The 14,101-nt window shown below is 48.3% G+C and overlaps 1 protein-coding gene across 1 annotated transcript; it reads right to left on the bottom strand.

Moving 5' to 3' along the window:
• Positions 1–608: 608 nt before the first annotated feature.
• Positions 609–14,077, bottom strand: NCSTN (nicastrin). Its single transcript, XM_084500541.1, has 17 exons — positions 13,953–14,077; positions 13,270–13,374; positions 11,714–11,837; positions 11,089–11,207; positions 9,891–10,036; positions 9,554–9,704; positions 8,976–9,085; positions 7,996–8,148; positions 6,497–6,601; positions 6,233–6,310; positions 5,915–6,084; positions 4,575–4,677; positions 4,206–4,301; positions 3,627–3,714; positions 3,341–3,492; positions 2,819–3,031; positions 609–1,311 (listed from the first exon to the last, which is right to left on the bottom strand). The coding sequence occupies exons 1-17, from the start codon at positions 14,074–14,076 to the stop codon at positions 1,189–1,191; spliced, it is 2,160 nt and encodes a 719-aa protein (XP_084356667.1). The 5' UTR covers position 14,077; the 3' UTR covers positions 609–1,188.
• Between the last annotated feature and the right edge of the window lie 24 nt (positions 14,078–14,101).

Below are 14,101 nucleotides of genomic sequence, written 5' to 3'. Positions count from 1 at the left end.
AACTCCAGAGTTTATGTCTAGTTGAGAAAAGACTTAAACACAATAAGGCATCATGGTCCTCTAGGGAAGGGAAAATGATGCCTGCTTTAGTGCTAGTCAGCTCTGATTTCTGTGATTAATCCTCTCTACCTGTTTTTGAGCTCCTTGCTTTGGACAACAGCACTATCGCATCTCTGAATCGAGACTGCCGAAGAACAGGTGAATTTTCATATAAAAGGAACAACTGGGAATATCTGAGAGCCTGGTCAGTCGTGACTGCTGGCCCTCAGAGCCCAGTCTTGCTGCGTGCTAAGCAATAGCATCAAAGGGAACAATGTGTGAGCATGCAATTTAGAAAAGATATTTATTATACCAGCACCTAGAGATCAATCAAGATCAAGGCACCGTATGGAGTGTCCAGCCATCCCTGCCTTGGAGAGCTTACGGTCTGAGCAGTGGTGAGTTAACTCCCTGTCCTGCCAGAGGGCACCGTGGCTTTCGTTCATCCAGTTGTAGAAAGAATTTTGAGTCAAAAACCAAATCAGACAAATGCTGTTCCTCCCAACACATTGCAACACCCAGCAGTTTTGGTCGTTTTGGCAGCAACTGAAGACAATGCAGGCAATGGGTTAATTTGTAAGCGGAGATTTTTTTAATTAAACAGAACTATTTATATATATACAAAACCCAGAAAATATTGCACCATTAAAAAAAGGACATTTTACATCTAATCATCTGTTAAACACACCTTGCCCTCCCTGCATTGTAGTATATACACAGATTCACAGCAACTGTTGGACATGAACAGGCAACCCGTGCTATCAGACACCACGGAAATCTGCTGGTCCACACATATCCCAGAGAAAACACCTTTACCCTTTCCACCCTTGCCCTCCTTCAGGGAACATATCCATCACGTTGTCGTCTCGGTGGCACTCAGGACCAATCATCTCAAGTTGCTCAGATGTAAGGACAAATTAAAAACAAAAGGCTTTGGGAACTTCTCAGTCACGATTTCTTTTGGGCTTGGTCGGCACAGTTTTCTGGGAAAGTCTCTTACGTGTTGGGGCTCAGTCCCCAGAACCCAAGCGTGGAAGCTCTGGAGCGAACCATTTGTGTCCCTGCCCAGGGAGAGGGGCATTCCAGTGTAGTTTCGTCTTCGACAATTGCAATCCAAGGACTAAGACTTCTCAAACCCTGAGAGCATCTTCAGTAAGCCACAGCCCCAGGGTCCCGAGGGATGCTAAAAAGTACATCCGCTTTGGCGTTGATAAAATGTGTGGCGAGGAGGGAGAAGACCAGAATGGCAATGCCCACAACCAAAGTGATTATCTAGGAAGGGATGAGAAATACTTAGCATTGTCATAACAAAGACAGACCTGCAGCATCTCACAGAATTTGTACCCAGTGGGGTCCCTGTCACAGAGACCAGCTCTCACTCCTGAGGCACTATGCACAGTAAAATAAAAACAAACCCTGACGACCTTACAGTCTTAGACAAAAGGAACAGTGACTGCCAAGCAGGATCAAATCAGCTTTCTCTGCAGTTATCAATAGTGCACACAAATGTTTAGAGAAAAGGCAAGAAAGCTATGACTGATAACAGAGAATATATCACGTGTCAAAGTCACTGGAGTAGTCCACATAGTTTGCAAAGAATTTTAGCAAACTTAGACAAATTTAGATGCTTTGGCTACTCCTGAATGAACTGTCATATCCCCCAGTAAGGAACTGTAAATGCCTTCAACAAGCACAGCTCCTGGCAGAATCAACATCTGTCAATAACCTTTGCATAACTGAGATTACCTCCTGCTCATCGTGTTTCCCAGAGCTTAAGTGCCTGACCAGTCTAAGGCCTCATTGGGTTCCTTGCTGTCAACCCTTCTTGCACGTAGGATTACTGTTCCCAATTTCCCCTGGTTATCACAGAAGAGCCTCCATCCACTGGCCAGGCACTCCTGTGATGCTCCAGCTCCCACAACACATTTTCCATCAGCACTTCAGGGATGGCTGGGCTCAAAACATGCATTTCAAGGGTACCACTACCCACCAGGTTGTGACATGGGGCAAGAGACACGGGCAGGACATTGTGCTTGCCTGAGAGAGCTAAAAAGGTCCAGTGCCACACAAATAAGTTACTCATAGTGCAAATAACCATCAGAAAGATGCAACAACTGCCTGGGCTTGCAGGGCCTTTGGGTGGTTTACTGCTGGAAATGATGACAAGAAGGCTGTGCGCTCCGGAGCTGTCCTGGCAGGGCACACAACATCATTAACAGCTAACCAGAGGGCAGCCAGGCCCAAAGGGACCGCACACTTAACATGTGTTTTGCTGGCACTTCAGCTGCATCACACCCAGCTAAAGGCTGCTTTGAATCTGAGACACTGAACCAACACAGTTCTCACTTGTGAAGGCTTTTACAAAGGTTGTTTCTGTTCTGGCAAGAGGGGATTCAAACAGCAGCAAGGCTGATTCACTGGTCTGGCCTCCTGTACATGGGGAGAGGACTGAGAATCCCATTACTTGAATCTTTTATTCACAGACCTCAGCCTGCTCATGGGATTCTTGATTATTCTGTTCTGTCTCAGCCTCAGTGACTAGGTTATTACCCCCCAACTGGCTGGAGGTGGCAGGGTTATCACCAGTGATACACTCTGGGTTGTCCCATTTGCAAGGCGCAGAGCCTGGCTTCTTAGCTGGGAAACTCACCTACGATAAGGGCACACGATCTAACAAACTGAACTGTTTCTCCAGCTGTCAGATGTTATTCAAAGACCTTTGGATTTGGCCTAGTCACATTTTTTTCCCTCTTTCTTTTTCACACAAGCACAAACTCACCTCTAGCTCCTTGCTGGCTACCAGAAATATCCGGGCGCGGATCTCCTTCCACCGACTCTCTGTCCATGTGGAATACTCTGTAGATCCCCATTGCCTCAGCTCAAAGGCAGGAGAGAGCGCTTTGGTTAGGTGAACAGTTGACCGAACACAGTAGGGGACTCGTGTTGTTGAGTTAGGGTCCAGAGAACCCTGCACCCAGGCATAATCATACAGCTGCAATGAAAACAGGGCAGTAAGAACCAGCAGAGCACTAGCAAATAACCAGACTATGCCCTTGTTCTGGAATCTTGCCTCTCGTTGGAAAGAGATAGAGGGTTTTACAGAGGGTTCTCACTGCAAGGGGATCCTTTCACATAGTCCTCTGGGCTTCAAAATGCTTCCTTATTGAAGGAGTTGAATGAATTCTCCTATATGTGATTATGGAAGTGGAAAGCATTCCTGACTACCTTCCCTCAAAGGCAGAAAACCAGCAAACCAGACAACAGATGTGTTCTTGTCCCACCCCACTCTGACGGCACTTACTTCTTTCTCAGTGTTTGGTGCTTTATCAGGGTTCAAACACTCTTCCTTGGTGAGGTTAACAACAGTGCCCGTGAGGTTGGCCAGAACATACTGCACAAGGTAAGTGGTGTTCACAGGGCTGGAAACAGCGACGTAGTGCTGGGGAACATCACCTGGAAGAGTCAGAGAAATGGGATTGACGGGGAGATTGCCAGAAGCAGACAGCGTTACTGTGGAGCTTTAGAAAGCTGCCAGGTAACATATGGGGTCAAACCCATCCCCATGTTCTTCCCTGTGTTGCTCTTACCAAGAATCCCTTTAAGGTCAGGCTTAATGATGGACTGAAACCAGGAATTGTTCATTTTAATCAGAAACCCATACAGCATTCGAGTAACCTGGAAAGAGATGGAAACTGGTTTATACAAAGAGGAGAGAGCAAAGCATCTTAATAGCTACACCTCTCAAAATTATTTCCACTCCAAGAACCAAGAGCACAGGAAAGGAGTCACAACTTCATATAATACAGGGCTGAGCTGTGAAAGCTGGGTTTGATTCCAGATCTGTTGACTCCTTAGCTGATCCCTGTGGCACCGATTGCCATTTCACCTATTTCCTCTTCTGCTTTGTGAAACAAGGATAAAGGAGCTCTGCTTGTAGAAGGCTCACGGAGCTTAATGTCTGACTTGAGACTGAGAGGCAAGAAACTAGAGAAAGGTGAAAAGTTTTTCATTCAGCCGTGGTGGGGAATGGGAGAAGGGGGGAGAGGCAAAGCCCTCATGGAAACAGACAGGACAGCATGCTGTGTAAACACATATAAACAGAGACAGAAGGGAAGTACGTGAGGGCTCATCATAGATGCCAGGGACTCAATTCCATCTGCTCGTACCGTTTTTGGATCTGCCTGAATAGCAGAGGTGTTGTTGGCTCCCCCTGCAAGCCGGTAGAGAGCACGGGCGACCACTGTGGCAACTTCTGCCAGGGACTGCAAAGGAAGAGCGCTCGGTGTTAATCAAGATAGGCAGACACAGCAAAACAAGGAAGAGCACGCCAGAACCTACACGTCCATTGAAATGCTTGCATCGTGCTAGCATCTGAGTGCCTTTTGCCGTTGTAACTGTACGAAGTACTCTCATTTCTTTCTGTCTTCTTTGAAAACAGCTTTCCCCCTCTCCCCATGATCCCCCTTGTGATCTGTCCCTACCCAAAGCCCCACCCATCCCATATAGAGCAGCTGAAGAAAATGCAGAGTAGGAACCTTGGCTGTGTCTGTGACATACTCCAAGGTCTCCTCGGGGCTAAGCCCCTCAGGGTATTGCATCCGGATGTTCTCTGGAGTGTCGTACATGCTCTGGTAGTATCTGAAAAGAAGAAGGCAAACAGAGGTTGGGGAGGGGCAGAAAGAAACCACAGGGCATGGAATTCAATTCAGAGTGTGCCTAAAGCAAACAGTGGGAGCAGTCTCCTGGGAGCAGAGATATAGCCCTGCCAAAGCACTGCCCTGCCACACGCTCCTTAAACCATTTAATGAGGCTTTATAATTAACTTGGCCCTTCCACAGCTTCTCCCATCTGAGGATCTCCAAGCAATTTACAAGCTGTGATTAGCTTTCCAGTGGGCAACTGCCCAATCTATTAAATGGGTAGAGAAACTGAGGCAAGGACAGCCCATGCAGAAGGTCTCATGGGAAGAGAGCTTTTAACGCACATCATGCTAGTGGATTTTATTAATGCCTTATCTTGAAGGCAGTGAAGAATTCCAAGTGAACTCTACGAGAGATTTACACCCAAGTGTCTGTAGCACACACAGCTGCACTGGGAATTGGGCTGAAAGCCCACTGCATGGGCTACGCATCTGATATTCCTAGACAATGTGGGACTGATCCCCCCAGTCTGAAGATGGTCACGCACCCAGGAGGTGCGCTTTTCTTTACCTCAGCTTTTCCTGCACCTTCAAAGCAGCACAGACAGAGCTGAAAGGGAAAAAAGTGAAGCTACTTCCCCTTTATTATGCCACAGATTCTCAGTAACAGTAAGGAAAGGTAGAAGATGAAGGCAAGGAGATAATCTGAAGAGTTTGGATGAAGCGGGGAGGCAAGAAGAGAAAGTGAAAAGGGGATGTCTGTCCTCTACCCCACATCCCCATTTCCAAAATTGAAGAGGAACAGGAGATCCCCAAGGAACACGCTGTATTAGGGTCATGTGGGGTGAATCAAAGTGCCCTTTTCCAATGCCTGGGGCTTTCTGCCATCACAAATAGAAAGCTATATTAAAAAAAAAAAAAAAGCATCTAGCTTCTGGAAGAACAGATGAGGCTTAGGCACGCTCAGTTGCCATTTGCTCACCTCTGGCTCCCAGCCAGCTGTGGGGAACATTTTCTGTACAAAACTGGATTTCTTTCGGTTGTCAGAATAATTATGTTGCGCTTGTTCAATTACATGGCACACGTTTGCTCCTCTGCTCCCCCCAGACTGCCGCTCTACATGTATGTTCGGCAGCACGCTCCTGGCAGAGGCGTTGCAGGAGCTCGGGCTGCCCTCTGCTGGCTCTGCTGCCTTTGGCCAAGGGCCAGCCTGTGCTGTCCACCTCGGAGGAGTACCTGTTCTGGAAGGCAGCCTGGTGGTCAGTTAGGACCACTCCGGGGATGTGCCGGGCCCGAAGGAAGCGCTGGAAGGAAGATGGGGGAAGAGGCTGCGAATATCCAACTTCCTGCAAAGTTACATTTGCTCCCACGCTGCTATTACTCAGAATATCGAGCAGGTTTCTAACCTGGAAACAAGAAGAGAAAAAGCACTGTTCCACTCTTCTTTTGAATGTGCAATTTCTCTGGGTAGTTTAACATCCTGATCATTTGTAGCATGCCAAAGATCCCACAGCATTTTGGGTAGGTGAGCAACTACAGATTGCTTTCAATCACCTGTGTTTGGACAGATTCATTCATCCAAGAGACGGGGTCTGTATGCATCCATAAAACGGAGCCATTCCTTAGAGCCACCTGCAAGGGAAAAACAAAACAAAACACCATCTTAAGCACATCCTAGGACATCACGGAATCTTCTGGAGCAGGGAAGTCCAGATGAGGGAAAAAACAACAGAAGTGGCAGAAGGCTGGCTAGGAAAACTACAGCTAAATTATCACAGAAAAATAAGGAATTAAAAGGTCCCCTAACTTCTCTCTCACCTGATTCAACTCCACAAATGAATGTATGTTGTCCAAACGGAGAGGAAACTTGTCTTTTTCCATATCATACACCATTCGTGAACTGCCAATATAATCAAAGGTCTCCTGCAACAGAAAAAAAAATAAATCACACATGAACAGCACATGGATAGCTGCCTGGCACAAACAGCAGCACTATTTGAGAAGCTGAGGTGGAAAAAAAAAAGAAAAAAAAAAAAAAAAGAATTCAAGGGCCAGCTACTGCACCAAGTATTTCTGAAGGTCTGCATAGCCTTGCATATACCAAAGGAAATATTACATTGTGCCTGGACCCAGGGACAAAGGTATTGGAAGCAGGGATGTGGCAAAGGACAAAAATGAAGGCAAACAGCAAAAACTCAGGGGACAGCTATTAGATGCCACAAGCAAGAAGGGCACAGAGACAAAGTGAGCTTATGTGAGTACCTACAACTCGCAAGGTACTGCAAGTAACAGTAGAGGAATGTTACTGCACTCTCCACTCTGGCACACGCCTTCCTCTTTGTTTTTGGGAGAGCAGAATAGGAGGTCAGGGAAGAGGGCAATCCTCCATTCCAGGAATTAAATACATGAATCTCTCCCGAAAGGAGGGATATCAGTTTCTCTGGAAAAGGCGGGATTGAAGGCAAGATGACAGAAACGAGTCTGTCAACAGAATTGCAAGAGGCTGAGCTTTGCTTAGGCACGAATAGATGCCCTGAAGAAGAGAATTTCCGTGACAGAAAAGGACAGTGAAGTCAGCCAGCCACCAGACTTTCCTCTTGACTAATTTACAGCCAAGTCTTATCACTCCTCCTCCATCCTGGGAGCACGACAGACAATGTCCATTCCATCGTGCTGTATGTTTGCCTCCCCAGCGAAATTCTGACTAGGGATGTATGTGCTGGGGAGGGTGAATGAAGGGAATCACATGGCCACAGCATGGGGCTGTGGGAGCCAGTTTCACAAAGCTGCACAAAAGAAGCCATCAATGCAGATGCCTTCAGGGGAACATCAGCTGTTGGCCATCAGTCCCTCCTCCACAAGCTTGTTCTGCTTTTCCACAGCTGCCAGCTCCAGTGCTGGGCTCTCAGAAATGAACTACATTTCGCTGCTGTCAACACATATATTTTTAATCTAGCTTTTTCTGGGCTTCATTTCAGGATTTAAAGCCTAGCCATTGCAATTCATCCTGAATGGGGGAGGCAGAGAACAGACAGATAGAGAGGAACCTTGGGAAGAGACAGGAGGGAAAGCAAAGTTTGAGTTATTCGACCAGAATGAACCGTGGGGCAGAACTGCCCCACTGGAAGCCCCATCTGCTGTTGTTATCCCAGTGCAATTAAGATCCTGTTCTCACTGGGGGAGCAGAGAGAACTATGGTGTGGGGATGCAGATAAACGACTGCACAAAGACTAGGAAAAAGTTCATTTGCAGGGAGCCAAGGGCTGATTTGCTATCTAGGAACAAGCCAAACGGTGGAGTGATGCTGCTGCTCTTACCCCTTGGAAGAAGGTGAACATTACATTTCTTTGTAGCAAATGAACATCTGATGCTTTATGAAGAGCTTCAGCAGCAGCCAAGTGGGTCACAAAAGAGGAGACGGCACTCTCTGCCCCGGGTGCAATGTTCCAGAAGAAGGAATGGCTGTCAATCTGCAAGCATGAACAGCAGGCATTAAGAATTCTGCAAACAGACAGACAAATACTGTAACAGGAAAGCAAATCTGTCACTCCTCTTATCCCACTCACCCTACTGATAAGGGAAGAACCAAAGCACCGTGCCTAATGGAACTTCAAATACCAAATGAGTAATTTTTGTAGTCCTGAGGTCTCAGAGCACTGCCAACACCCTTCAGCCCTGACCTGAAAACTAATGCTATCAGGTGTGCTGCAGTTTCACTGTTAGCACCAACATGCAGCGTGTGCCTCCATGCTGGTGACAAAAAGGAGTTTTGAACTTGTATCTCTGAAGGGTGGAAAGTGACTGTAAAACAGACTGCTAGACAGGGAAGTAAATTTCTTTCTCAGCTCTGACATTGACTCACTGCTTGACACACACCAAAATTTCCATGTGATTCAGTCTCTCCCATCAATATAGACAAGCAAACCATGCTCTCTCTCCCTCTTCAACATGTTTCAAGCACGTGAAGTATTTTAGGAAAGCATGTCAGACACCATAATTATTTCTACTCGTCTGGTTCCGTAAAGACTTCCCATCACCGAAAGAAATGCTGAAAAAAGTCTCACATAGGGATACAGACAGAAACAAAACCCACATGTCCTTTTATTGAAACAATATGCAAACCCACCAACTAAAAGGCTCCTAGAAACACAATTACCAGTCAGATCTAAAAGTTCTGGAACATGGGAAGAAATTAAAATATGTAAGGGGAGTATATTCTCATAAGACCCAAAACTCATATCTTCCCAGAATCCTTCCAGCCACCCTCTCTGCAAAGCAATATTAAGGAGATACCTACTCGTGTAGCGACAATGATAACTTCCTTCTCACGATCGACTTTTCCAGAGGAATTGATAGGTTGCAAGGTGCTCCACACATTGTAATCAAGAAGCGGATCACATACGGTCTCTAGGAAGCAGAAACAACGTTGCTTGAGTAGAGACTACAGCAGAGATAAGTGAGAAATGATCCCTCTGGTCAGCTGAAGCTCACCAGTGGCACTATCACAAGAGCAAACTTCTGCCCATCTGGGGGAAAGTCTTGGCTCCAGCAAAGTCACCAACAAAACATTCACCAGGACCAGGATTTCGATTCAGATACACACAGCCTATTGCAGTAGTGATATCAGAGCCATTCTCAATGATCTACGTAGCAGGTAGTAGGTGTCTTTCTCAGCCAGCATCTCTACATATTTTCCAAACTGATGGCAAACATACCCCCAAATTCCTTCCCACTTGAATTGTTTATTTTGAAAAGGCTCAGCCAGGAAGCAAGCCTTTGAGGAAACTTTATAATTTTCTCTCTTTTGCAAAACTGTATTTCTCTAGGATTTTTACCACCAGACTTATCAAGACAAGGAGAGACGAATCTGCTCACCTGGGTTAATGCTGAACGTGTTTTGGATGGAGTTGCGTCTCATGCATGTAACAGTGCTGGTGACAGCATGCATGTGGGAAAAAAGCTGCATGGCACATAGAGGGTACTCAGGGCCAGATCCATCACGAGGGACATTATGGTCTTGATAACACTGGACAGAAATAAAAATTACCACAAAACTTAGCGTTTTTCTAATAGCGTGGTGAGTTGCCTATAAAATTGGACCAGAAGTTTTTACTGTAGATTTTGACTTCTAAGCTGAGTTACCTCAACTTCTGCCCCCCTTCCTGAGCTGGGTGGCAGTTCCCCTCTCCCACTCGTTGAGGAAGTTAAGTACCTGCTTAATAACTTGAGTCTCGTTGGCATCTTCAAGTAGAAAAATAGGGAAGTCAAAATCCTCATATGAAATCCCACTCCCCAGAGGATTCCACACAGTCGTATTGCAGTGCGCATATTGAGGGCCATAATCTTTGGAATAGACACCTGGAAACAGAAAGAAATGGGCAAATCTGAGCCTGTGAGAGAGTAACAGCCTGCAGGAAAGGTAGGGCCTGCTGAGAAAATAGCAGCAAATACTGAATGAGCACCATTATGGGCTAGGGAACCAGCTGACAAAGCTTAGAGATGGAGCTGGTCACTGCATGCGGCAGAGTGGCAGAGACTGAGCACTGTGCCACGCAGGGAGAGTAAGAAACGTGCATGCTCGAAGCCATCACATGCCAGGAGGCTGGCAGGAGCACTCAGCGAGCATTTATCACATGCTGAGAGAGCGGAGGAGGCACACAGAGAAACATTATACTTCAAAAGGAGGAACATACAAACCGGCATTTTCTGAGCTCATCATGTGCTGGAAGTACCCCTAAGGCATCCATAATGTGCCAATTGTTTTAACACCTAGATACTGTGCAAACAACACGAAGGCAGAGAGACAACAAATGCCAGCACACCAATCGTATCTCAGGAGTTTACACGGCATCCTTCACGGCTGAGAAGGAAGTTTTGTGCAAACCACAGAAGGTAGTTTCTCCCCAGAAATTGAAAGATAGTAAACTCGCTGCATGAAAAAACAGCGAAATGAAAACCTAACTGAAACCTCCTGGGGAATCCATGGAGGCAGAATGGATCGAAAAAAGTAACTGGCCCCAAAAGAGAGGTTAACTCATGCTCCATGCAATCTACAGAAATGGAATGAGCAGGTGTGGAAAAAGTACAAGTTTCACACCTGAAAGAAAAAGATGTTGCAGCAAACCTTGGCCAGGCTCAACACTTAGTGACTTAACACTGTTTTAGCCAGCTTATCCAACAGTCTTCCCTCAAACATCAGTCCCAGCCCTTGCTCGGAACTGATGAGGTTCCAGATCAGACCAGTTACTTCAAAAGGAATTATCGAGCATGTTATCTTGGGCACAATTTTGACACAAAAGTGAAGCTACAATTTCACGTGGCCTCTACAATCCCTGCTTTGACCTTACAACGTAAAGGAACTCCTCCTCCTCCTCCTCCCAGCAAGAAAAAAAGTCTTCACATTTCCTTACCAAACCCATCATTGGGGCACTTCAAACCAGGAGAGAACCCCTGGGGAGGGTTAGGTTTGGCAATGGACACGGCAAGGCCTGACACTCGGGAGGTTCCCTTCAGCTGCATCAGCACCTTCCTGGAACAGAGAAAGGAATGAAATTGTGAATTCATTAATGAAGGGTTACAATCCATGAAATGCCACTGCTGACATACTACACGAGCACGTGGTTATGCTTATGATCAGAATAATCAATGCATTGATTCATCTTCTGCTCATCTTCTCTGAAGCACATAAGATGGCGACAAACAGAAAATTTCAACCACTTCTTTCCTGCTCTGCCCAGGAGATGCGACAAACGTTAGCCACTTTGTTTAATAAACTACAGGCACAGCTACAGCAATGAACGTGGTGTAAGAAAATACACAGTGCAGAAGAGCTCTTCTCACAACCAAACTATCTATTTATGAATAAATAATTCCAGGCAGTAAAACACCACGAAAACATACACGTTCCACCCTCATTGTGCTTCGGAGCAGTGCAGTCAGGGACGATTTTGCCATCTCTCACTTGAAAAATTAGATTGCTTGTCCCAGAATTGGTCTTCTGGGCACTCCTGGGGAAGATAAGTGCTGATGACTGACCTGTTGAAAAGGTTCCCGTCCAGCAGTATCATGTAGGGTGGGTGCGGGCCATCAGCAAGCACCCAGTTGAGGTCCTCCTCCTTCTCAACCACGTGGATCACTCCCGTGTCCCCGCTGATGGAGGCTGCAGAAAGAGAAAGCGCCCTTGGTGTCTCACCATGACCCCTTCACACCCCAACAACCCCAAAACAGGAGGGCTGCATGGCTAAGAGAGCTGTCAGAAGAGGCTGGGAGGAAGCAATGTGGTAAAGTGGCACCATTTCGCTGGAATAGGACAGAACGGTTTTTAGAAAAAAAAAAAAAAGTGAACAGCACAGTTCAAGAAGTAACAGAAATAAGCACCCAAGCCTTGAAAGCATCTTTTGTTTAAGCCCACTAAAGCACTGAAGGAACTTCAGCTATCTGAGCATTACAAGTCTCCTGTGACCGGAGGAAATTAGGCATGACCCAGGAGGAAACGGAGGCCCAGAGACAGAAAATCGTGCAGAGAAGACAGGACCCAAGTTGAGGACTACAGTCACGGAAGCAGCTTTGTGCTGACCATCATCAAAGGTTGCATATTCCAAAATGGAGAGCTCAAAGACAGCCCCACTTGAGGCCCAGAGGAGCATGAGGTGACAGAGAAGGCAGCACAGGGGACTAGCAGCCTGGCAGGTCCATCTGCCTGTCATTTCACCCCATCCCAAGAAAACGAAGCCCTTTCCTAAGTCTCTACTGATAAAAACAACCCCCACAGCTAGGGAAAACAGTTGTTGCTACTCACTGCCCGCGGCTGGGACAGCACTGGGAAAGGATTGGGTGCTGGTGTCTGCACTACCACCAGGCTCACATCAGAGGGCAGAAGAGCCAGGGAGCCCACACCCTGTGCTATCAGGCGGACTGAGTGCAGCTGTGCTGCCCTGCAGTGGCAGCTGACAGCCTCTGCTGCAGGGAGTGGCTCGCTAAGGAAACAAAACTCAATCACAAATTAACAAATCCCTGACTCAGAGGTTGCCCTTTCTGTAAGGAGCGCTGTTTGAATTGGGCTCCCTCATCTTCCTCCTTGTTCTCAGCAGCCAAGCAGCCCTACCTCCTGCATCTTCACGGCACAAAACCCAAAGGTAACAAGCGCTGCACAAGCAGCTAAACCAAACCCTCCAGGCCCTTCATATGCCACTTTGTCAGTTATTCATTCCCTGCCTGTTTCTCTAGGAGGCTGTAAATTCAGCAGGGCTCATGGCTTTGCCTCCTACCTGGGGTGCTGGCTTGGCAAGGAGCAGCCTGTGGGGTGAACTGGCTTTACCCTGCACGCGACCACCTGCATTTGCTGAAAACGCTGCTCCCTGCCTAGCCCTGGGTTTTCCAGGGCGAGGAAACACAGACTTCCTAAGGTCTCTACCCCCCAATTTAGCTGAACCAGGTCAGCATTACTGGAGTAGGACTGGAAAAGACAGCAAGCAGTGTGAGGAACACAGATGGTGCTGAACAAGGCAGCTCAGCAGCGTTGTACCCTGTTCCTCAGTGCACACCCCCCCCCCCCCCCGGGAGCAGCTTTGGGGCTCCGTGGCTGTACTCACACTGGCAGCCGATCTGGTGAGTGGCGTTCAGGAGGCGAACGCACGGCGCCGTCTTGTTGAGGGGGATGTAGATCTTCCTCTCCACGGAGTTCCCGTGGCAGGAGCCTGGTGAAGAAGACAAAGCCCAACCTCAGCGAGGTGCAAACCGGGGGACCCCAACACATCCAAGTGCTCCCCCCAGCTAAAGGGGGGGGGAGATGCAACCCTGCCCAGCTTGGAGGGAACGGCTGGGGGCTGCCAGGGCCCCACCTCCTGGGGGGGACCCCAGATTCCGGGGCAGGGGCTAAACCCCAGATTCTAGGCAGGGAGTCAGATCCTTGGGGTGGGTGGGGGGGGAAGGAGAGAAACCCCAGATCCTTGGGGGGGGGGCAGGAGGGTGACACGACCCGAGGGGTCACCCCGGATCCTAGGGGGGAGGGGAACACGACAGGGGGTAGAGGGAACCCCAAATCCCCAGTGGGGGGGGAGAAACGATGGAGGCGGATAGGACCCTATATCCCGGGGAGGGAATAGGAGGACGGACGGGACCCCAGATCCCGGACATGGAGACGCGGGGGGGACCCCAAATCCCAGGAGGGAGGAGCAGGAACCCCAAAGCCCTTTAGGGGAGGGGGGACCCCAGATCCGGAGGGGGACCCGGCTCAGCTCAGCCCAGCTCGGCCCCGTCTCCCCAGCAGCCTCACCCGCCGCCAGCACGGCGAGAAGCAGTCCCCGCAGCGCCCCGCACCAGGCCGGCAGCCGAGGGCTCCCCGCAGCGGCCGCCATCCCCCGCCTGCTCCGAGCCCTCCCCGCCTCCGCCGCCGCCATCTTCCCGGCTCTTCCGCTTCCTGCG

This window comes from Aythya ferina, assembly GCF_964211825.1.
Source record: "Aythya ferina genome assembly, chromosome: 29".
In the NCBI taxonomy this organism is placed as follows: domain Eukaryota; kingdom Metazoa; phylum Chordata; class Aves; order Anseriformes; family Anatidae; genus Aythya; species Aythya ferina.
This window is presented reverse-complemented; position numbering and strand designations above follow the sequence as displayed.